This window comes from Alosa sapidissima, chromosome 9, assembly GCF_018492685.1.
Source record: "Alosa sapidissima isolate fAloSap1 chromosome 9, fAloSap1.pri, whole genome shotgun sequence".
In the NCBI taxonomy this organism is placed as follows: Eukaryota; Metazoa; Chordata; class Actinopteri; order Clupeiformes; family Clupeidae; genus Alosa; species Alosa sapidissima.
In genome coordinates this window covers 29,689,813-29,714,963 of record NC_055965.1, presented here as the reverse complement: position 1 = coordinate 29,714,963, position 25,151 = coordinate 29,689,813, and the positions used below count along the sequence as shown (strand labels likewise).

Genomic DNA, 25,151 nt, shown 5'->3' with positions numbered 1-25,151 from the left:
GGCTACAACGACCAGTCCTGGTGTCTGTTCTACTCTCACGGACGCTACTCGGCCTGGCACGACCGGAAGCAGACCGTCATCCCTGAGAACCGGGTTCCGGTGCAGTCGGAACCCAAACCCGGCCCGACCCTGGACCAATCAGTGTCCAGCCCAGCTCCACGGGCTCCCATCTCGGGTCCGAACAGAGTCGGAAGCAGGAAGCTGGAGCAGCTGGCCCCGCATCACTTCCTGTCCAAGAGAGTGGGCGTGTACCTGGACTGGCTGGAGGGGACTCTGTCCTTCTACAGTGTCTCCTCAGACACGCTGACGCGTCTGCACGCGTTCCGCGCGGTGTTCACAGAGCCCGTCTATCCCGCCTTCAGGCTCCGTGAAATGGACTCTTCGCTGATCCTGTGCTAGATTCGCTCATTCTGTTTTATGTGAATCTTTGTAAATTTTAATTTAAATGTACATTTAATCATGTACTATATTCAGTGTATATTTTTGTATGCTAAGATATTTTACTAATATATTTTCTAAAATGATCAAATGGTCCTCCAAATTTATAAAAGATGTACACAAGATGTTCCTTTTTGCCTTTTTAAAAACACACAATAAACATCTTTACATTAAAATTGAGCTGGGCCTGTAGGAATGTATGAAACACAATTTGTTTACAAACTTTTTCATGTTTTATAATTGAATTCATTTTTATTCTTGCAGTCTTTTTTTGCAGTCTTTTTTATTCTTGAAACAACCTAATGAAATATAATTTATTTCTGACCTTCTTCGACATTAAGAAGTGAACCTGATTTTTAAAAACAAACAGGCTCACATGGTATCACACACACACACACACAGAAAAAAATGTATCACTGTAACACACACACACACACAGAAAGATGACAAACTTTATAAAAAAGATGGCATAAGGAAGGCTGATCATGAATCTCTATTCAAGACACAGACAGCTAGCGGATGGTGAGGTGATGTTTGCTCTAAGTGACAATAAATGTTTTAGCTTAAAAAAAAACTATGACATCGCTTAGAGCACCTTAGATAATACAAAACATTTAATACACATCAAGACAAGAAAGCGAAAAACATCATCTGTATCTAAAACATCCATCTGTAACTATGTCGCTGCTTCTGAGGGTCTTTTATAGACCCTTTCAACAATAAAAACAAAAACAATGCTCGAACGTTCTATTTGGTTCCCAATCTACTTCCTCTGCATTAAGATAACATATGGAATGTTAAAACGGAAGCCTTGTGGGGCCAACTATGATGCTGATAATGGAACTCTCTTGAAAGGGTCTACACGTCACTGGCTCTCACTCTGAGAGAGCCGTCTGGCCTCAGCGGCCTGTGGGATGGACAGGGTGCCTCTCATCGGGATCTTGCACAGGGTGACGGAGGAGTCCGGCCACACCATGAACCCCGCGTGAAGAGGCTCGGAGAACTTGGTCTGGTACGTGTGCAGGTGATGGATGGTGTCCGTGGCGACGCTGTAGAAGGACAGGGCGCCAGCCGGCCAGTTCAGGAACACGCCCACCCTCCTGGACCGGATGTGATGCGGGGCAAACAGGTCCAGCTTCCTGCTGTTCCTCCAGAAGGTGTAGCGGTGTCCGTCGTAGCACTCCAGGCTCCAGGAGAGGTCGTTGTGGCCGAGCACGCACTGGTCCTCCTCCAGTTTGCGCTGGATATCTGCATAGGCCACGCCCACATCCACCCTCTCCTTCCACTCCAGCTCCCAGTAGCAGGGGCTAGACAAGGCCTCCTTACACAGCACCTATATCATAAATATAACAAATAATATTTATTATTATTATTATTTATTTACTTATTTATATATCTGGACATGGCCTCCTTACACAGCACCTATATCATAAATATAACAAATAATGTTTATCATTATTATTATTATTATTATTATTATTATTATTATTATTTATTTATTTACTTATGTATATATCTGGACAAGGCCTCCTTACACAGCACCTATGCAATAATATAACAAATAATATTTATTATTATTATTATTATTATTATTATTATTATTATTATTATTTATTTACTTATGTATATATCTGGGCAAGGCTTCATTACACAGCACCCACAGTATGTAATGATACATATAACAAATAATATTTATCTTTATAATTTATTTGCTTACTTATCTGTTTGTTTGTTTAGAGATGTATTAGAATAACTAAAGAAAATGCAATTTATTTTTATATCCACTTACTGTATGGGAAGATCATTTTAGAAATATATTTTGTAATATGGGCATGTTAATACATTCATAGTAATAGATTTTTTTCAAAATGTTATGCAAAAAAAAAAGTTTGTTTATTGCGTTGAAATGACTCCTGAGATACTGTACCTGGGGCCAGAAACTGAACCTGTCGGGGCGGTTGGAGTACAACTGGGGATCCTCCAGGAACAGCACTTTCGTGCACTCCTCGGTAAATGCCAGGTGGTCATTTGCGCTGTTCTCGTCCAGCGTTAGTTCACAAGAGTCTGCGAAATGGAGTGTAAGTGAAATGTTGTGTGGGTGAAATGTTGTGCTCATGTGCACTACAGTAAAATAAAAATGAACTTATGCAAGTGTGGTCTTTCCTCACGTTTTTTTTATTTAGTCACATGTTCGCTGCAGCACTTTAAGAAACTAAAAAGAGACCAAGTGAAGCCTGCTCCTGTTCCTGCATATCATGTGAGTCGAGGTACATTGAGTGCAGCAAAAAGGAGGATGACAGGATGAGGAGACAGCAACTGTACGATAACTGTTGGTATAACCGTACGGTAACTGATAACTATAATCCCCATGCATCTGTTACAGCAGTGTTTCTTAACTGGTGGGTCGGGACCCAAAAGTGGGTCGCGGAACCATTCTGGGTGGGTCGTGGAGCTTGTGGGTAAATAAATAAATAAATAATCACCCATTTTAAGTGCTACTTTGTCAGATCTACAGTACTATCTTAATATCCTGAAGACTTCACAAATGTAATGCCAAACATCAGCATGTTCTAACCAAGTAGGCCTACAGGCACTTTGCGTGTCTTACAGTACCATGTAGCTCACCTTATCTGTTGGCTTGAATACTAAAAAAAAAATATGGGTCGCGAATAAATGAACATGGGAAATTGTGGGTCCCAAAGCCAGACCAGTTAAGAACCACTGTGTTACAGTATATCACACTAATAAGCTATCAGAAACTAAAATGGAAGACACTTACATTTCCCTGGTCCGACTTCTAACCACAAGTCTGAAACTCCATTTAATCTGACAAAACAAAAGACATGATATCAGTTCATGCCACATGACAGATGTGTATACAAGGAGAAAGGTGAAGGTGTTGTAAAGATAATACAAATAGCAAAAATAACTATGTAGAAGAATAGTAATTAATAATTAATGACATAATTAATCCATTGAGTAATTAAAATCTGGTCATCATTAAAACGAGCCTCCTCCTCTCTCTCTCTCTGTCCTTACCCGAGTGTTTCTAGTTTACATTGTGGGTGCCTGACTCCACCTCTCTCGGGTGACTGACTCCGCCTCTCTTGGGTGTCTGACTCCGCCTCTCTTGGGTGTCTAACTCCGCCTCTCTGGGGTGCCTGACTCCGCATCTCTCTATCTCTGTCCTTACCCGAGTGTCTCTAATTTACATTGCGGGTGTCTGACTCCGCCTCTATCTCTGTCCTTACCCGAGTGTCTCTAGTTTACATTGCGGGTGTCTGACTCCACCTCTATCTCTGTCCTTACCCGAGTGTCTCTAGTTTACATTGCGGGTGCTGCACGGCGGAGAGGAGCAGATGGGCAGCTGATTGGCCAACGTGGTTGTGCCTCAGGTCCAGCTCTCTCACACGGGAGGATTTAGAGCTCACAGCACGGGTCAGAGAATCACAGCCCAGCTCAGAGAGACGACAGGACGACAGCCTGCAGAGAGAGAGAAGAAAGAGAGCGAGAGAGAGATAGACAGAGAGAGAGAGAGTGAGAGAGTGAGACAGAGAGAGAGAGAGATAGACAGAGAGAGAGACAGAGAAAGAATGAGAGAGTGAGACAGAGAGAGAGAGAGAGAGAGAGAGAGAGAGAGAGACACTGTCAGATACAGCAGCACTCTACACTGTGGTTGCAACTACATAAGCTAAATAATTCCCCAGAAGTTGACTTGTTCCACTAGTTGAACTCCTGAGGGGGAAAAAATGCCCTCCTCTTGTCTCGCCTCAAATCCGGTTATAGTTCAAATAAGATCTCACATGTCGGATCTCAATAAGAGCTGATTTATTTCTTGCGGGATAAACTGCAGATAAATCATATTTTCCAAACATGAAATGTTTTCCTCTGGGCGAGCACTTGTCATGTGACTCCTGAGGAAAAAAAACACAAACCCTTGTCTCACCCCAAATCTGATTAAAGTTCAAATAAGATCTCAAAAATACTATTCTCTATATCTACTATATCATTTTGCTCCTTATTTCTCCTAAAGGAATACATTTTTATTTTTTATTTTGGGCAAGCAGCACTCGCCATGTGCCTCCTCTGGCTGACCTGAGTATCTCCAGTTTGCAGTGTGCACTCCCCAACATTTCTCAATCTATTCTTTTGCTCTTTATTTCTCTTAAATCTCAATAAGAGCTGAATTATTTCTTGTGGGATAAATTGCAGATAAATCATATTTCCAGACATGAAATGTTTTCCTCTGGGCAAGCAGCACTCGCCCTGTGCCTCCCCTGGCTGACCTGAGCGTCTCCAGTTTGCAGTGTGGACTCCCCAGCTGGTCTGTGAGCAGTTTGGCGCCGGCGTCATATAGTTGGTTGTTACTAAGGTCCAGCACTCTGAGACAAGAGGTGGGGTAACTCAAGATGGAGGCCAGAGACGCACAACTATGTTCTGTCATTCCACAAGATGATAATCTGAGAGAAATAGAGAGAAGAGAGAGAGATTGTGACATGGACAGGTGGATGTATACCTGTTTACATTTTACAAAACACTGCCAATAATTTATTTGATCTTGGGTTTCCATTAAACATTTCTTCTTTTATTTTGGCCTATAAAGCTAAAACAAATACCTTTATTTACTTATATGAGACATAGATATACAAAAAACAAGCTCCATTTTATACGTCAAATCAGTGGGTGCATTCGACTTCTTCCAGCCTTGTGTAGATCCAGTTGAATATAAGGCATGTTTGTATTGTAAGATTCAGCTAGATCTGCGCAGCACTGCAAGATCTAACACGCCCATTGATTTGACGCTGCCGGAACACAAAGCCAGGTAATTTGCTTCCTTCCGATACAGGTCTTGTTATAACCTCTCTGTACACTTTACAATACTTCAGTTTGTCTGTAGGGACCCTCACCACACTACCAAGTGTAATTATATTTTGAGCATTGTCAGTGGTAGAAAATAGCGTTTGTTTTTTGACATGCTAGCTGACCCCTTAAGCCCATTCAGTGCAAAAAAGAAGTCTTGCTCAAAACTCCACAAATTAACGTAATTTTGCTCTCAATCAAAAGTTTGAACTTGTGAACTACCGTAAATCGACCCTAAGTTGTTTTTACTCCGGAGTTACGCTTTAAGAAAGTCATTTTTTGAAAACAAGTATAAAAAAATGTAGCGATCAAAATGATCCATCTGTGATGGGTCTAGCGTTAAACTGCTGACCTCAATGAGTCCAGTTTACAGAGCGGATTCCTGAGCTGGTCGGTCAGATGCTGGGCCACTGAATCCTGCAGGTGACTCTCACTGAGGTCCAGCTCCCTCAGGGGTGAGTTGACCAGCGCCAGAGATGAGAGCACCAGCTCAATGCACTTTGGACTGAGATTACAGCCAGCCAGGCTGAACAGATAGACAGAGACAGAGAGAGAGAGAGAGAGAGAGAGAGAGAGAGAGAGAGAGAGAGAGCTCCTTTACATTGTCAAAAAAAGTGTGTCAAACTAAAGGAACATGCCAACTTTTTGGGAAGCTTATTTGCCATCTACGTCTAAGTTAGTTAAGAGGATACATATCCTTCTCTGTTGTGTACATGCAATAACCCAATTTGACGTCATTAGCCTGGGTTAGCATAATTCATATTCATATCGTATTTTGAGAGATGCAGTTCAGAGAACTCACACAGCCTTCTTGCAGCACCTCACCACTGGGAGCAGTCTCTTCCGTCCCTCATCTGATGTGTTGTACTTCTTCAAGTCCAGCTCGTCCAGAGTCTTGCCTGACATCATCAGCATGGACGCCAGCGCCGAGCAGTGGGACGGGCTGAGGGTTTTTTTCTGCTCCTTCTCAGACTTCAGGTAGCGCTCGATCTTCTCATGAATGGTGTGATCGTTCATCTCCAACAGACAGTGGAAGAGGTTGATGTACCTCTCGGGCGAAACGTGGGTCTCATTCATGGATTTGACGTAGGCTATGGTCTTGCCAATGCCTTTGGAAGTGTTCTCCGTGCCAGACAGCAAGCCTTGAAGGAGCCTCTGATTGGCCTCCAGGGAGATGCCAAGAAGGAAGCGAAGAAAAAGATCGAGGTGTCCGTTCTTGCTCTGAAGGGACTTGTCGACAGCGGCCTTGAGTAAAGTGTGCAAGGCCAGATCTTCACGCTGTGCTGTGGTCCTCTTTTTGAAGAGACCCTTTAGAGGACCAACTGCTGTGTTCGTTGACTTTGGGTTGGAGGTTTCGTCTGGGAAGAACGACATCAGGCCCTCTCGATTCTTGGTCATGTATGAGTGGAATACGAAAAATGCTGCCAGAAACTCCTGTATGGTCACATGGACAAAGCTGTAAACCTTTGCCTGGCCAAAGAGAGATTCCGCTCGAAAGATCTCAGTACACATCCCAGAATATACTGCCGCTTCATGGACGTCAATACCATCCTCTCGCAGGTCTTCCTCGTAAAACATAAGGTTGCCCTTTTCAAGATGTTTGAAGGCCAATTTGGCCAATTTCAGAGTGATGCCTAGGTTTGATTTCAGGATCTTTACTTGTTCTCCCGAGCCACTTCCTTGATCGTACTTGTGACTCTTGGCGATTGTCTGAATGAGCAGGAAGTGGATGAACATCTCGGTCAGGGTTTTGGGAATGGCTGTGCCGCTCTGATCCCATATCTCCTGGAGCACGGTGGCCGCGATCCAACAGAAGACCGGAATGTGACACATGACGTGGAGGTTCTTGGACGCCTTCAGGTGAGCTATGATTCTGACAGCCCTACTGGGGTCACTGATTCTCTTCCGGAAGTACTCTTCTTTCTGCGGTTCGCTGAACCCTTGTACCTCTGTCACCCGATGGATGTACTCCGGGGGAATCTGATCGGCTGCAGCTGGTCGTGAAGTGATCCATACGCGAGCCGAAGGAAGCAGACTCCCTATAATGAGGTTTGTTATGAGAGCCTCCACTGATGACGTCTGTGTTACGTCCAACAAGATGGGGGCCACAGGAAACGTCAGTGTGTGTTGACTTTCATCCAGGCCGTCAAAGATGAACACCAGTTGACAGGCTTCGTATTGCTTGGAGCTCCTCAAACCTTTCAGCTCAGGGTGGAATTTCAGAAGAAGGCCGTGGAGACTGTATTCTGTGTCTTTAATCAAATTGGCCTCTCGGAACGGCAGCACGAACACGAACTCCACATCCTGGTTCGCCCGCCCTTCCGCCCAGTCCAGGACGAACTTCTGCACGGACACGGTTTTCCCGACGCCAGCGATTCCCTTGGTTATCACTGTCCTGATGTGTCTCTCTTGGCCAGGTAAAGGTTTGAAGATGTCGTTACAGTTGATAGCTGTGTCCGCACTGGCTTGGGTCTTGAGCGTGGACTCAAGTTGCCTAACCTCATGTTCCTTATTCACCCCTTCGCTCTCTCCCTCTGTGATTTGGAGCTCTGTGTAGATGTTTTCCAGGAGAGTTCGGGTTTCTGAACATGCGCTGCCTTCGCTAACGGACTCAAACCTCCTCTTCAAATTCAGCTTATGAGCTTGAATTACGGTTTTCAAAGCATCCTTGCCTTTTGAGAATGAAAATGCACCAAAGTAAAGTATATTACTTAAGGATGTCACTTACAAAATCTGTTAATAGATCTGGCTAACTATCAATAATGCACCAAAGGATGTCACTAGATGTTAATAGATCTGGCATGAACAGGGAATTTGAAGTACAACTATCAAATATTGATATGTCAGCAGTATTGCTACAGCAACATCTAAAACCTACTTCACAAACCAGTAGCTGTTTTATCATACATAAAGATATCACATAATTGATGTGGTATGAAGTAGCACTTTCATGTTTTCTTTTTTTAATAATAAGTGTTATTTTAGATAGATTTCACTGACCACACACAGGGCAGTCGGAAAATGTTGCCGTTCCAGATTGGTCCAGGTAGCTGGAGATACAGTCCACGCAGAACCGGTGTCCACAGGTGATGGAGGTCACAGGGTCCGTCAGCCCCTTCATACACACGTCACACCTGGCCAGGCCCAGCGAGAGACGGCCATCGCTCAACTTGCTGCGCAGGACGCAGGAAGTAGGAAGTGGAGATTAACAGGAAGTGGGTGGTGTCAAGATTACAGAAATCATCAATGAGCACAGAAAGCGGGTGTAACATTGCAAATGCAGTAAAAAAAAAATAGCTTTCATCCTTAGGTAGTCTATGATGACGTCTGGCAGGGGACTACAGATGGGCTTTTTAAGCTAACTTTTGTCATATGTACATTGCCCCTTTTAAACAAAAGAGAATGGAAATAAAATAAAGTAAATTAAGTCAGAGATCAATGTGGTAAATTAACATATTCTAGTGTACATACCCTTTTACATAATAAGACTGACCTCATTCCAAAACAAACACAGGGGTTTGAGATAAAGTCTTTGGTCATTAAGTGTTGAATTAAAGACAGTGTTCAACAGTTACCTTGACCATTTTTAAATGCCCTCTGAACTTTACATTCATTGTTGGGAGGATTAAGCACCCAGTCCAGTTTAGATTAAGGTATCAAATGTGTTATTCCTGTTTTGTTGTTTATCTATGGTCACCAACGAAATGTGATGATGCACTGATGATGTCAGTCTTCCTCTGTATCATGCCCACCTGTTGTCCAGTGGGGTGTCTTCAGCACTTCTCACAGACACAGCGCTGTCTTCTGGAGAGTCTTGACTGCCATGGTGCAGAGAATAAAAATATATCAGCCTAATGCACAATATTGGGAAATTGTCTCATTTTCACTGTTCAATAAGATGATTCAAGTTAAGTTAGGAAGCTATGGGATACTAAAGATACTGGAGACAAATTCTTGTGTTGGGGTGCATTGACATACTTAATAATAATAATAATAATAATAATAATAATAATAACAATAACAATAATGATGATAATAATAATCATCACCCACAGCATCTCAAAGCACACTCAGTCAGCCAATATCAAATTTAGCAATTATAAACAAAACAAAATGAGAGTATCTTCTTATTGCAAGACACACATGCACGCGGACGCACACACACACACACACACACACACACACGTACACACACACATAGAGAGAGAGAGAGAGAAAGAGAGAGATAAATGAATGAATCACCCCTCATCCTGCTTCACATCAGGGCTGAAGTTTGGGGGTGTTCGGCATGAACAGTGGCTCTTCATGGAGTCTCCACTGGGAGTAGGAGAGACAGCTCTGCGTGCCCCCTGACTGGGCCCATGCAGAGAGAATGATTATGCAGTTAGTGTGTGTGTGTGTGTGTGTGTGTGTGTGTGTGTGTGTGTGTGTGTGTGTACATGTGTGCATGTCTGTGTGTGTAGCTGTGGTCATCTTATAGCCTGTCTGTTATTGCTCTAACAACATTTCGTTGTTATCCTGTAACAGTGACAAATAAAAACTGAACTGAACAGAGCTGAGCTGAACATACCTTAGGATTAAGAGAGAGAGTGTGTGTGTGTGTGTGCGTGCGTGCGTGCGTGCGTGTGTGTGTGTGTGTGTGCGTGTATCTGTGATCATCCATACCTTGGGATTAAGAGAGTCCCTCCTGTGCTGGGTGAGTGCTCCTCCTTCACAGACACACATCTCTCCTCTGGGGGCTCGAATGTGAGGGTGGGGATGGGACCCCCAGGCCCTGGTCCTCTCCTCTCTCCAGCCTGCTCCACCACAGAGCCCTCCTCCACCTCCACCTCCTCCTCCACCCTCCTCTCTCCAGCCTGCTCCACCACAGAGCCCTCCTCCACCTCCACCTCCTCCTCCACCCTCCTCTGTCCAGCCTGCTCCACCACAGAGCCCTCCTCCACCTCCACCTCCTCCTCCACCCTCCTCTCTCCAGCCTGCTCCACCACAGAGCCCTCCTCCACCCTCCTCTCTCCAGCCTGCTCCACCACAGAGCCCTCCTCCACCCTCCTCTCTCCAGCCTGCTCCACCACAGAGCCCTCCTCCACCCTCCTCTGTCCAGCCTGCTCCACCACAGAGCCCTCCACCACCTCCTCCACCCTCCTCTGTCCAGCCTGCTCCACCACAGAGCCCTCCTCCTCCTCCACTCTACTCTCTCCAGCCTGCTCCATCACAGAGCCCTCCACCACCTTCACCTCCACTCTCCTCTGTCCAGGCTGCTCCACCACAGACACAGCTCCCACTCCCCCCTCCACCCTCTGCTCAGCCCAGGGTCAGCTCTAGTCGTCGCGGACAGACGAATCTATAACAGAGACAGCAGGGTTTCATTATTTTCTGTGTCCACAGTATGTGTCATGCATGATGAGGTTTTATGAAAAAAATAATTCTAACCCCTGTTTTTGTGTCACAAATGACATAATAGTGCATACTATATATGACCTAAATCTCTTTGTTTTCATGTTGCACTTATATAGAAGGACAGTCTTCTCAACATGAAGACATTATAGCATTATTAATTCAAACAATTCTTGAACAAGTTAGTCCAGTATTTCTAGGAATTTCTGAGCTTTCTGAAGTTTATGATAGATGCAATATAGATTTATGTCTTAATGATTTTCATGTTTTAATAATCAGAGGAGATCGGACACTGATCAGCGGCAACTATATTTTACACATGGTCGTTTCAAACTCTTCCACTGTTTTATATTTCGTCGAGGTAGAGAGAGAGAGCTTCCGTGACAGATCTGATTAGCAGGTTACAGTATGTGCCAGCTGATGATGAGGCATACAGTAGGAACCCGACTGACAGGTTTGTGTCGGCTGCAAGATCTACCAGATATGGAACTTCCCACATATCCATAACGCTCAGCAGCGTCAGTCGGAATGAGTTCAGAGGCATAGAAACATAATACACTGCTCCTTTCACCCTTTTCTCCATTCTCAAACTACATTCACAGAATGTCTGACAGTTCTTGCAAAATAAAACACTCGCCTCAAAAGTTTTACTTGTGCTCAGAACCAAACAGTGTCAGAGTACCGATCCAGTGTATGATTGAAGTGTTCCCTTACATTTTTTTTTTTGAGCTGTATATATCTGCAGTGCCCAAGATTCTTCTCCAATAACTAAACACTAAGGCCATCGCATGTATCGCTTATGTAATATCCCTGGACATCACTCCCCCACTCAACCGCTACTTCTTACTCCTACCTTCTGGCAGGAGGTTTAGAAGCATATAAGGTGCAATAAAGCCTGATCAATAAAGTATCTATCTATCTATCTATCTATCTATCTATCTATCTATCTATCTATCTATCTATCTATCTATCTACTCAACAAGACAAAGCCCCACAGATAAATGTATGCAGTGCAATAATGTATGTTTTTCCCATGAACCCCCAATTATATAAGTAAATGTCTGTGTCGAATGTCTAGGGTGTATGAAATATGTATGTCTGTATGTGTCACCCTGTGCCTGTGACCATGTTTGATAAAAAGCGTTTTGGAAAATGTGAAAAAGAATTTCCCTAAGGGGACAACGAATACACTAACTTCTTGTTTTTGCCAAAATAACAAACCACTAATCCTATAGAATTTGTTCATGGTGTCCTCAATCAACAACACACTTAGTACATTTATATTTACTTTTACAATTATAAATGTCTCTCCTTAAACAATATGCACATAATGTAATCCTACCGAGGGGGCAGGTAACAGTGCGGCAAAGTCCGTCCTCTGTTCACTGTTTAGAAGCACAAGTAAACCATTCAACATAGACGTGTTACATTACATTCATTACTGTAGATTTGATAAGGTTATATTGTTCAAACCTTCAGCGATGAGTTCAATACTGAAACATATATGTACGTAGGCTTACCTTAGGGCCGCTGTATAATGTTGAAAAGGACCTTTTTAAATCTTGAAAATGATTGTATCATCTGAACGTGCAACTGCAGTGAAACAGGTTTGTATATTGTTTGAAAGCACTCCAAGTGGGTGTGACTTAGCAAGTGAACTGTGGTTCTTTAACTTTACTACATCAAGGAGGAGGGGCTAAACTCTGGTTGACAGTAAGATATGTGGCATGCCAATCACAACTTGCATGGTCATTAATCATTCCTGTCCACAGACTGAAATTCCTTGTCCACTGCATTGCCAAGATGACAGCTGTGATCAATGACACAACAACCTGTGTCAAATGTTATCAAGCAAGCTGCTAAAACCTTGAGCATAACAGTATTAATGATAATACAACTCTATCTGGATAGATAGATAGATACTTTATTGATCCCCAAGGGGAAATTCAAGGTCTCAGTAGCATACACACATCATGCACTTACATCAGAAACAGTAATATAGCCTACATATTAATAAAAAACTCCACTGTACAATAGAGACAGTAGAAGATAAACATGATACTAAAATGCTAAATATACTATATAAACTAAATCAAATATCAACATAGTGTGCTTAAGGATGATCAAGCATGACATTGTACATTGTTAGATGCACAAACATCATCAAAAAGTTGTTTCCTCAAGGAGCTTTAAGGACATGAACTTTCCAATTTTACACACACACAACAATATGGTGAGAAAACATTTTCAAAAATTAAAAACAAATATTTATTCTTAGACACACAAAGGAGTGCAAATCAACAAGACCTAGAACAGAGACCCGGTAATAACAAATATGGCAACACATGACTTGCAGACTTCACTAATTCTCCATGAATTAGCCTACACAGTAGGTTATTCATTCAGTCAAGCTTTAAAATAGGCCTAGTCTATCCCCATAGTTTAACATAACACACTTACAGTAAAACAAACAAAATGTAGCCAACATCAAATAGGAACATTTGCTTGACCAAATATAACAAAAACTAAGCCAAAATAAATATTTTGGCAACGTCAGTAATAGAAAAGAAAGTGCTCTGGCCGACAAGCTCGACCTAGTCTTGACAAACATATGAAACATATGGATAATGACTACAAACATGGAAAAGGATAATCTTTCTTGTTAGACCACACGAACAACAGACAAAAGCAGCATGACATAGCATTTACAGGAAACATATGAATACCGGTAGGTCTGCAATCAGTTTCTGAATTAAACATTCAGACTGCAACAATTATAAATGTGTCCTTGCAAAGGACTCGGCCCTCAGCTCCTCACGACCTGTCTCGCATTTGCACTCCTCCACCACCATCACGCGCTTCATTCGCACCTCGTGCCCGCAGCGCAGAGGAACAGTCACTGTGTGCGCTTTGGATGGCGCGCACCGCGAGCACGGGGCGCCGCGGTGACCGATGACGGGAAGAGAGGCGTCTTCAGTGGGAGGCACGAACATTGAGCTGCACTGACCGAAACACAGGTGATTATGCACAGTCACTGTGTCGCACCCCGCCGCGGTGACTCGCTGCAAATTTGACAAAAACATAAAACAAAGTTAAAAATGACTATCCAACGTTGGCACGAACGCTCTCTCTCTCACACACTAACACACACACACACAAACAAAACGAGCGAGGAAGAGACGGTAACACACCTGAGTAAAGGGGACCGCTGCGCAGCTTTGCTTGGACACATCTTTCGGATTTATGGGCAGAACCACCGCCTCCTTCTCGCGCTCGGACTTGTCCATCACACGCTGCCACATGCTCATACCCTGCCTCCTCTTCGTGTCGGCGCCGTGATGGCTGTCGCGGAGGTGAACCACTGGAGGAACCGACAGTTTGGTGGAAGGGCCCGCGCGACCGAGCGACAAGAAATCTGGAAAAGCGCCCTGGAGAGATGGCGCGCCTCTGGGTGACAAACCGTTCCTGAACATCCCCGTGTGCCTCAGGAAATGCGGACTGACTTTGACGACTCTAACCGATCCCCGAAAAGGTTCGTCTGATCCAGCACCAGATGCGTCAAACTCGGCTGCTGCATTTTTCACGCTTTCGATTGCGTTACGAGGGAAAGCGTGCGCCGAGGCACACAGCAAAAACAAAACGGTGCTGATTTTAACGCTCATGATGACTACTGGCAGTTAAGTAGGCGATCAAGATATTGATAGAGGCCTATGCAACGTAACGGATTTTGCTGGAATCACTTAAGGTTTGTTTCGAACTCTACTGAAAAATAGTTTCCTCTGCGGTTCAAGGTTCCAACAGGTAACCTTGCTGTCTGTGGAAAACTTGAGGCAGATCACCGTATTTATAAAGATTCTCGAGTCCACCCTTTTGGACTGATTGCGATGGTGCCATAATTCCCACCCGTTAGGATCGCGGGATTTGTCGCACCTGCCCGATACACTGGAAGGGGGCAATAGGGACTTGAAACGTTTGTGCTTTTGATATTTATGGCAGGTGTGTTTTCGAGCACAGGTGACAGCCGAGGCACACATAAACCAGTTCGGGGTCCATTAGTTCCGTGGGAAACCGCTGACCAAAGACCAAATGGTTCAATGAGGGAACAATGTATATGTATCCAGATGCAACTCTACCGATTAATGTGACTCCCGATATCATTTGCCTATTTATTGAAACGAAACAACGGTAAACATCGATCGTTTTAGAGGTTAGGCTACTTACGCTTGGCTACACTGATACATAAAGTTCAGATGACCGCTGGATCTTTAGGCTACATGATCACGAATCGGTTTGGTCCCACGCTAAACGTAATGAGGACGATCATCACCGGTAGTAAAATCATTAGGCTTCAGGACTGACTAAGCAATACGCTGTGTAGACTGTCATGGCTGTTGCCTGTAGGACTCTTTACTAATGGGTTTACGACTACAAAGCTTCCCACGTTGCCTGAGAGGGAAATGTATGTGTGACCTTTGGGGAAAATAATTATATTCAATTATTATATTATAAGTCCAGGTTTTTCACTTTGCTTATAGCTATCTAGGCCAACACAATAATAACCTACCCCTAACGTTCTACTTTGGAATTAGTTGATTTGTGTATGTTTTTGTCTTTATGAGTGATTCTTGTTTTTTTCCTCACAAATAAATGCTTTCCTATCAAGGTCGGATTTTATCTTCATAGTTTTCACTGTGCTGTTTCACTCCTTCTACTCTAACTTTACCAGGAGTGCAAATTTGTGAAGGGTGCTGTATGTTTGTGCACATTTACCAACAAAAGGTGTTACTCTGTGTGTGTGTGTGTGTTCAACCTCAAATGTAGCCTGGGAATACTCATACAGACCTTTGGCAAATATGGGATTTGAACCACTGAAACCCATTTTCAATGTCCCTATAAACACAGTTGTAACAACTGTAAGTGTAAGTTTTGATATGACAAAACAGGCTCATCAAATGAGAAGCAACCCAGAGCTCACAGTGATATGTCAAAACAGGCTCATCAAATGAGAAGCAACCCAGAGCTCACAGTGATCCATCTGTTGGCTTTATTTATGCATCATGCCATATATGAGAAGATCTGCAAGTTGCCATTCATATTTAGTAGGCTGAATGGCCAAGTCTGACGTAGAGCGCCGCAGATATCATCATAGAGCCAAGCTGAGGGAAGAACACACACACACACACACACACACACACACACACATTCACTCAAAAGTAATTGAATTTTCTCACTGGCGGTGTAGACCTCCCTGTGTAATTCACATTGCTGTGTGTGTGTGTGTGTGTGTGTGTGTGTGTGTAAAATACATACCTCCAGCACACAAATCACAGCAGCTGTACTGCCCAGGATTAGACTCTGGCTTTTCGTAAACATCATCTTCACATCACAGCTCTGAGACAGAGAGTGAGAGAGAGTGCGAGAGAGGTGACATTTAAAATACAACAACAGTAGCCGCGTTTACATGAATGTTTTTTTCCCCCTGAAATTTATCAGATTAAAATTTTCAACCAAACTGTTTACATGAACGCTAAATAAACAGAATTGCATTTAATCTTAAACAACTCAATTGTTTACGTCACTGTGTATTATTACCACGTACGGGACACCTGTGCAGAAGGAATCAGAGTACTTGTTCATGGTGGATTTTTTAATCGATCGGATTATCCGAACGGAGTACACCACCTCTTTCTAGCCGATCTGAAATTTAAATCCGATCAGTTGATGTGTTTCCATGAGGCATTTTTATTCAGATTGAGCCATTATCCATTATGAAGGCATGTTGCAAAGGGGTCATTACTACAAAATTATTTTTCAAACTTTTAAATATTCCTGTTCTGTAAAGTTTATTATTATTCATTGTATAAGAGTAGAACTGATGAGTTTTGTATTGTATTTTGTATATTTGACATATTTACTGTCTGTAGGATGTAGAGACCTGAGCAAAAATAAATCTTCACTGGAAGATCATCAAATCAAATATCTAATGTACAACCCTAAATCTTAACTAAACAGACAGAGCTACAGCACTGGGCAAAAAAAGTGGAAAAAATGCTGGAATGTGCCAAAGGAGGATATGTCAGGGTATGTATGGTCAGGTGTGTACAGTACCCTCCAAAATTATTGGCACCTCTGCTAAAGTGGACTAAAAAGAGGATTATAAAATCATCTTTTGGAAATTTTAAAAGTAAAAAATGTTAAGTAAAAAAATGATGAAATATTCAACCTTTAAAGGAGAAGTTCGATGTGATATTGACCTAAAGTGTGTTGAAACATGATACCGAGTGTTAACTTTTGTCTCATAGCTCATCTCGGCTTGTCCCCTGCACTCCGAAATCTGGCATTAGTGAGCCAATGCTACCAACATGTTTTTGATGGGGGTGCCTCGGGCATCGGGCTAGCCATGCAAATAAATCACTGTTTTACACCATTTACGAGGCTCAAAGTAGCTCCATACTTCATTGGTAGACTTACGAGGGCCCTGACATTTAAAACAAGACATTGAGAACTTTGAAAAAGCACTGGTAGTTTATTTATAAGACGATTTATACAGACGGTACCTTCAGGAAGTTTACCGTTCGCCGCCATCTTGAATTTAGTCACGATAAGTCGAGCGACTAGTACGAATGAACAGGTATGATAAGGGATCAGATTCCAAAAATAATTCCATAGAAATGCATGGATTCCAGTTGCTGCTACTGATGTGTGGCAACTTGGCAGGCATTTTAGTACCACCTCTCTGTGTGTGTGTGTGTGTGTGTGTGTGGTGAGGGGGTGCTCATACGTCGGGGTGCAGCAGGCTCGGAGTGGTGTTGAGGCCGTCGCAGCTGGGGTCCTCCATGTCCACGCAGCAGGTCTTGGGGTACAGGAGCCCCGTGACATTAGTGAAGGTGGAGCCCACAAAGTCAAGGGTGGAGTTCTCCACACCGCAGCACTTAAACTACACACACACACACACACACACACACACACACACACCATTAACAACTCACTTAAACTACACACACAGCACATAAACAAAACAGCAACATTAACAACTTACTTAAACTACACACACAACACATAAACAAAACAGCAACATTAACAACTTACTTAAACTACACACACACACACAACACATAAACAAAAGAGAACAACACACACACGACATATTAGCAACAGACACCAAATACATCATATTAACCGCATGCTATGTTCTTTTTGGCCCTCATTTGCTAGGTAAAAAATCCATGGTGCCCTTCTATGAGAAAGTGTGCAACTTCCTCTAAGTTAACCTTCCCAGGTTTGTCACTAAACCGCGTACTTGAACCCCACCAGCCCACCCCAAGTTACTAGGGTCTCCTGTGACCAAGTGACTCCAGAATGTTTTCACCCAATTTAATGCCCACCGCAACCCCATGTTGTGCCCACTGAGAGTCGAGTCCCAGTGCCGGGCAGTGGGCACTGCAGTGGTGGTCAGTGGCCGGCTTTCTCACCGTTGTCATGATGGCGTTCCAGCCCACAGAGATGCCGTCCTGGGCAGTGGGGCCCTTGTAGGACTCCAGCAGGGTCTCCTTACTAGCCTTGCGGATGAAGTCCTCCACCTGACACACACACACACACACACACACACACACAAACACACATGCATGCACACACAAACACACACACACATATGTGCAAACACACACACACACACACACACAAACACACACAAATGTGCACACACACACATGCACACACACACACACACACATATATCAGGGGTGTGATTGGCAGGTAAAAAAAAGGAAAATATACGAAGCACGGAGTGAGCCCCCCCCCCCCCCCCCCCGATGGTTCGAGTACTTCAGTGCACTGTACTGTTGGCTACTGTATAGATTTACATCACCTACACTTCAGTGCACTGTACTGTTGGCTACTGTATAGATTTACATCACCTACACTTCAGTGCACTGTAGTGTTGGCTACCGTATAGACCCTTTCATCAATAAAAACAAAAACAATGCTTGAACGTTCTATCTGGGCCCCAATCTACTTCCTCTGCATTAAGATAACATATGGAATGTTAAAAAGGAAGTCTTGTGGGGCCAACTATGATGCTGATAATGGAACTCTCTTGAAAGGGTCCATAGATTTACATCACTTACACTTCAGTGCACTATTAAGGTTTTGCACCTACGTCATAATGTCATGTGACCGTTTGTTTACAACTAGAGTGGTAGGCAAGAATGCAGGCAAGGCACTGCAGAGAGTGGTAGGCAAGTCTACAACAGTCGGGCTGCATAGGCTACACATAGTTACAAATAGCTTCAAAATTGAAATTTTAATATCAAATATTGACCGGGATGCCGACCACTTGTGTAGGCCCTAACAGTTGGTTTTACAATAAGAAGCAAAAAGGCGACGAACGACCGTTTAGCCTACCTATCCTCGTGGTTGTGGAGGATGATCGTTAGCAGCTGTGAAGTCTTATTCTCAAGATAGCCTATCTCTGGCAATTCATTTTTGGATGACTGTAGATAGTAGTATTTTAGCCTACGTCTTCGTAGACAGTAGGCTACACCATTAGGCTATGAAGGGAAAAAGTGCAGCATTTTAAACATGGCAAGATTATTTTTACCGGAACAGTTTGTTCTAATTTGTCTCGTGAAATTCGTGCTTGTGGACATCAATCACCTATCTTCTGTCCTTCTATTTCAAGTTATCATGAGTGTCATTTGATTATATAATCACAACAAATGCTAATAAATGAAAACAGAATAGGCTTATGTGCTATAGGCTAACGTTATAGGTCATGCTAACTCCCGTATGTCAAAATAAACTGATTTGATCCTAATTGTTTAGCGATCACACACAACTTAACACAGCAACCTCAAACACCACTGTTGAACCTAGGCTACTGCTTCAGTCATGTAAGAAATAAGCAGTTTATGAATTATCTTTACCCGTTTAATCAAGTCCACATGACCAAAATAACAACATATTTAAAGGCTGAGCTAGCATAACAGCCTAATATAGGCGATGCTGCAATGGATAACTAATAAAAAGTTTCATACAATTAATGAACTTTATCACTCACATTCTGAGTTTTTCTGGGTGGTTATATATCCATGCAGATCGTCTTCGAATAAGCCATCGCTGTTATATGATATAATATGTTACAGGATTCGCCATTAATGTTACATGATGCTGACTGACTCTGGCTATAACAGCAGGCTACCGTTTTAACGTCTGCTGAGTCTACTGCCTACCAATAACGTCTGCTGAGTCTACTGCCTACCAATAACGTCTGCTGAGTCTACTGCCTACCAAGACCTGTCGCTGTTCAGTTGAAGTTAAATGATCAAATATTGTTTGATTTTGTGTCAGCTTTCAGAAGGAAGACATGTTCCTTTCTGGTCAAATTTCACAGCTTCTAAGAAAGGCTATCGTCTTCGTGTAAACCGAGTTTTGAACAGAGAAAAAAAGTTAGGCTACCATTAGGCTACATGCAGGTTCTCCCATAACGTTATCGATACAGATCAATGCACCAAATCAGGGCGATTTTAGCGAAACAACGTTCCTGTGACAGGCTATCAAATATTGAACAATGGGATAACGTTTCATCATCACCTTTATTGATGCCTGAAATGTTGACATTGCTGAAATACAGAGATGTAGCCTACTGAGAGGCAGCTGCAGACAACGATGTTCAATGGGTTCAACTTGTCCCTTGCCTACCAGCTGGATGTAAACAAAGCTATAGAACCTAGAATACGTCACATGAAAAACGTTAATAGTGTTGGCTACCGTATAGATTTACATCACTTACACTTCAGTGTATAGTGTTGGCCACTGTATAGATTTACATCACCTACACTTCAGTGTATAGTGTTGGCCACTGTATAGATTTACATCACCTACTGTACACTTCAGTGTATAGTGTTGGCCACTGTATAGATTTACATCACCTACACTTCAGTGCACTATAGTGTTGGCTACCGTATACATTTACATCACCTACACCAGTGGTTCTTAAGTGGTCTGACTTTGGGACCCACAATTTCCCATGTTCATAAAGACGTGACCCATATACTGTATATTTTTTTTAGCGTTCAAGCCATGGATATGGTGAGCTACATGGTAAGACAAGCGAAGTGCCTGTAGGCCTACTTGTTTGGCATTAGCCTACATTTGTGAAGTCTTCAACTCTTAATGTCACCTTTCAAAGTACTCGACAGGTATGACTTTGACAGAGGTGCCTTGTTTCTATGTGGCATTTTAGTTTTGATGGTTTAATGCTCCCATGTGCCAGCCATCTACTGCACACCACACAATGGGGTTTCTATCCTATTTTGTCCTCAGTTTAAGCAAATCCATATCTGAGCTTACTGTAGGCTACTTCAAAAATTCAGAGTAGCAGCCTACTTCCTTTACCACTAAAATGATCTCTAACATGACCTGTCACATAAACATTGTCTATGTCCATGACAATGACTGATATGTAGGCTACAAATAAAGTTTATCAAAAAAATAAACGTCCAATATTAGATCTGATAAGGTATCATTTTAAATTGCTGATTTTTAACTTTATTTTTAACCACAAGCTCCGCGACCCACCCAGAACGGTTCCGCGACCCACTTTTGGGTCCCGACCCACCAGTTAAGAAACACTGACCTACACTTCAGTGCCCTAAAGTGTTGGCTACCGTATAGATTTACATCACCTACACTTCATAAAATTCATGGGGCAAATCCTATGCAAGGGTGGCACTAGAAAAGGGCCTTAAAGAAAATATATTTGGGGCAAATAATAGCTCAATATTATGTGCAAGACGTTTAGTAAGTATGCCAAAGCTTTGATCTCTTAGCACCATCACCATAATGTTACGTTTTCTCATGGTGAGGGGCGCAAGGTTCACGAAGGTGAACGGCTGGACAAACGCAAAATGTGTTAACTAAACAATATAGTAGGCCTAAGGTAGACAGGCTTTGTGGTTAAAACTATGAAAACCTGTAAGGTTAGGCTAGTCTGTCACAGCTAACTTCAAGCACAGCTTACACGCGCAGAAATTAAAATTCAATATCAGCATCACAAGATTCATTATCGGAAAATCTTGAAAGCGAACCCGATGCAAAGCCAAAACGAGAAAAAAAAACTTCATACATGATGTCTTTTTAAATCAATTTGTTGACCTTTACCGTTTCATGGATTCTGCTGAGAGACTAGTTCGCCACACACACTGGACTTGAATCACACATTTTTCAGAACGCAACCCGTCTACTTTCACTTTCAATGAAATCCACTAGTAAACGGAATACACTACTTGCGGCGTGATATTCTGAAAGATGTGAAGCACAAAATCCGTAGTCATTATTGTCAGCGGCCTGTGTTATACAGATAAAGCCTACCTCTGACCGACAGACCACCCCCCCCCCCCCTCCCCCTCCTCCTAAAGAAAACTCATCGGATCTAGACGAATTGTGTGGGTCTCATTTTCAAGTAGAAAAAAACGGAATTCCGTTTAAAAACGGAAGAATCACACCCCTGATATATGCGCACCCACACACACACACACACACAGACACACACACATTTAGACACCTTAAGACCAACGGGAAGCAAACTAACTGACCCTGTATGGTATGTCTCAGTGGTCTAGATGTATTTGGGGTAAGGTTTCACTCACCCTATTTCTGTAGATAATGACCATAAGGGCCATGGCAATCTCAGCAAGGAACAGCAAACTCACAGTCACAAAGTACTAAAGACGGTGTGAGAGAGAGAGAGAGAGAGAGAGAGAGAGAGAGAGAGAGAGAGAGAGAGAGAGAGAGAGAGAGAGAGAGAGAGAGAGAGAGAGAGATGGTCTTATGTTATTGTGTGTTATGTTGTACAGTACAGTATGTAACAATAGCTTTGGCAACACTGTTCCCATACAGTCACACTAATAAAGCAGAGAGAGAGAGAGAGAGAGACACAAGTCAACAATGGCACATAACCAGTTAGGGTGCATGGCAGGTAGGTGAGGCTGTGAGAGGAAGCCGTAAATGGGCATTACAACTGAACCTGTAGTATTCTTCTCAGGACAGCACTGCACCACGTCTACTGTACATTCCACTGTTCTGTTGCCACGGTCAACTCTCTTAAATAGCAGCTTTCAGATCAGCTCTGCTACAGGCTCAATCCTGTGTGTGTTTGTCAGCTTGACTGAGTGTGTGCTAGCTGAAGTGTGTGTTTGTTAGCTTGACTGAGTGTGTGAGTGAGTGAGTGTGTGTTTGTGAACTTTACTATGAGTATATGTGTGTGTGAGCGAGTGTGAGTGAGAGAGCTTGAGTGTGCGTGCTTGCTGTGTGTGTGTGTGTGTGTGTGTGTGTTTGTGAGCTTGAGTGTGTGTTTGTAAGCTTGACTCTGTGTGAGCTTAAGTGTGTGTTTGTAAGCTTGACTCTGTGTGTGTGTGAGCTTGAGTGCGTGTTTATAAGCTTGACTGTGTGTGTGTGTGTGTGCGTCCCCTCACAACCAGGATGAGCGTGCGCTTCTCCGCCCAGGCGCCATAGCAGCCGATGAAGCCGAGCAGCGAAAGTCCGGCACCGGCCACCGTGCAAACGGTGCTGATGATGCCCAGCTGTGAGGAGAAGTCACCAACGCTCTTCACAAAGTTGTTCGTGCCAATGTTGATCCAGATGCCCACTCCCAGCACCACGAAGCCACTGATCTGTACGGGAGGAGGAGGAGGAGGAGGAGGGGGTGAGGAAGAGCAAGCAGAGAGAGACACTGATCTGGAGGAGGAGGAGGAAGAGGAGGGGGTGAGAGGAAGAGAGAGAGAGAGACACTGATCTGGAGGAGGAGGAGGAAGAGGGGGGGGTGAGAGGGAGAGAGAGAGAGAGAGACACTGATCTGGAGGAGGAGGAAGAGGAGGGGGTGAGAGGAAGAGCGAGCGGAGAGAGAAATATGAAGTGATACGGGAGGAGAAGGAAGGATGGGAATGAGTTTCGAAGGATAGAGGGAAAGGTGTGTATGTGTGTGTGTACAGGTGTCAGTATGTGTGTGTGTGTGTACAGGTGTCAGTATGTGTGTGTGTGTACAGGTGTCAGTATGTGTGTGTGTGGTTGAGAGCGCTAAAAGGTTAGGGTAAAGAAGGGAGGACTGAGGAAGAATGTATTCTGAGTTTTCACTGGAGGAGACCACTCTTCTTCTGCATTGTTGAGACACAAGGCATATTTCCTTATTGCTTAGTTGTGTTTTTTATATATACACTTTTAATTACTTTTTCTGCTGTTAGTGAATGTGTGTGTTGTCTGTATGCTACTGAGACCTTGAATTTCCCCTGGGGATCAATAAAGTATCTATCTATATTGTTATATTACATTAAAGCCTCATGTTAAATATGATTGTAGCTTAAACACAATTAACCGTGGCCCAATTACCAGTATGATGCCGCTTAGAATCATCATCAGATATTTCATAACGCTATACAGATTCTGAAGTCGAGACATCTTGCTTTTCTGTGGCGAACCTAGACAAATATTTTGAAGAGAAAAAGCAACAAGACAGTTTCAGGTTACAACAAAAAAAATGACATGCAGTTAATTAAATGTGCAAACGTGTGCACCATCTGCAGTCCCAAGTATGCTAGAACATTAACATACAGTATTGCTCCATTATTACATGATCTGTTTGGAAAGAACATGTAGCAAAATATGCTGGCTTCTGAAGATTCTCAACTTCTTTCAATGCAAGACAACGTTAGTGACTTAATTTCGGTCAAACGAAATTGCACCTGGTATTGCACCTGTAATGTAACGTGGGCTGCTACATCTACCAAAGCGAAACATGGAAATATGATAAACATAGCGTTAACATAACATTGTGGGGCACTACCGCAAGGGCATATAACTTAGTCAGCCAAGTAATGTCAGCGTGAAGTTAACGTTAGCAGCTAGCATTCGTCAGCAACTTCACACTAGTTTATGCAGCTGTGCCAGAAGTAACGTTGACAGCATAGCTTCTGGTGCAAACATGGTCAATAAATGCAAGTCTTAGAGTTCTCAAACACACTGACCGTTTAAATTAATACAATTTAACCTAAGGTTGTTTGGTCATTCCACCTAAGGTTAAATTGTAATCCGTGACAAGTAACGTTAATTAGTGAATTAGCCAAATTGCGTGTTTTGAAAATAGCCAAATTAACGCATAGCTGCTAGTGCTAACGGTAATTGAGAACTGATACTCTTAAATTAAAGCAACTCGACAGTCGAACCTAAGACGTTATTTCCCAAGTGTTTGATGGTGAATGTGAAGTAAAAAAAAAATGTAAGTAGGCCAATGCACAGGGATGATTGTAAAACAAACCTTTCTTGGGGAATAACCAGAAACGCTGCGAGTAGCTAACGTTACGTTAACCGTTGAATTCCACTGGGTGGCAGCGTTGTCAGTGCCTCGGGCACAATGACGTAAACAAGGCTACTTGTGTAACTCATTACCTTGAAACAAAAATAACTTG

The 25,151-nt window shown here is 43.1% G+C and overlaps 4 protein-coding genes across 8 annotated transcripts in view; 1 reads left to right on the top strand and 3 right to left on the bottom strand.

Moving 5' to 3' along the window:
- Positions 1–701, top strand: part of LOC121719403 (NLR family CARD domain-containing protein 3-like) — a 13,740-nt gene extending 13,039 nt beyond the window's left edge. For both annotated transcript variants that reach the window (XM_042104993.1, XM_042104992.1), the window contains one exon: positions 1–701. This exon is cut by the window's left edge and continues 269 nt beyond it. In XM_042104993.1, coding sequence (XP_041960927.1) covers positions 1–399 — 399 coding nt within the window. In that variant the 3' untranslated portion in view covers positions 400–701.
- A 333-nt stretch (positions 702–1,034) lies between these two features.
- On the bottom strand, positions 1,035–10,128 carry LOC121719405 (NACHT, LRR and PYD domains-containing protein 14-like). Its single transcript, XM_042104997.1, has 11 exons — positions 9,964–10,128; positions 9,541–9,651; positions 9,051–9,116; positions 8,299–8,471; positions 6,101–7,970; positions 5,651–5,824; positions 4,725–4,898; positions 3,748–3,921; positions 3,218–3,264; positions 2,366–2,502; positions 1,035–1,771 (listed from the first exon to the last, which is right to left on the bottom strand). Exons 2-11 carry the CDS (start codon positions 9,603–9,605, stop codon positions 1,304–1,306), a joined length of 3,348 nt encoding a protein of 1,115 aa, XP_041960931.1. The 5' UTR covers positions 9,606–9,651; positions 9,964–10,128; the 3' UTR covers positions 1,035–1,303.
- A 2,843-nt stretch (positions 10,129–12,971) lies between these two features.
- Positions 12,972–15,672, bottom strand: dand5 (DAN domain family, member 5). The gene is made up of 2 exons (XM_042105355.1): positions 13,884–15,672; positions 12,972–13,754 (listed from the first exon to the last, which is right to left on the bottom strand). Exons 1-2 carry the CDS (start codon positions 14,352–14,354, stop codon positions 13,467–13,469), a joined length of 759 nt encoding a protein of 252 aa, XP_041961289.1. The 5' UTR covers positions 14,355–15,672; the 3' UTR covers positions 12,972–13,466.
- A 41-nt stretch (positions 15,673–15,713) lies between these two features.
- LOC121719595 (tetraspanin-16-like) lies at positions 15,714–25,149 on the bottom strand. 4 transcript variants are annotated; one of them, XM_042105361.1, is made up of 8 exons: positions 25,001–25,149; positions 24,076–24,164; positions 23,166–23,363; positions 22,341–22,415; positions 18,165–18,272; positions 17,474–17,629; positions 16,003–16,083; positions 15,714–15,848 (listed from the first exon to the last, which is right to left on the bottom strand). In XM_042105361.1, exons 2-8 carry the CDS (start codon positions 24,142–24,144, stop codon positions 15,789–15,791), a joined length of 747 nt encoding a protein of 248 aa, XP_041961295.1. In that variant the 5' UTR covers positions 24,145–24,164; positions 25,001–25,149; the 3' UTR covers positions 15,714–15,788. The 4 variants fall into 4 exon arrangements, with proteins under 4 accessions (XP_041961295.1, XP_041961296.1, XP_041961297.1 ...); XM_042105362.1 differs by having other exon boundaries at positions 22,404–22,415; XM_042105363.1 differs by lacking the exon at positions 22,341–22,415.
- Between the last annotated feature and the right edge of the window lie 2 nt (positions 25,150–25,151).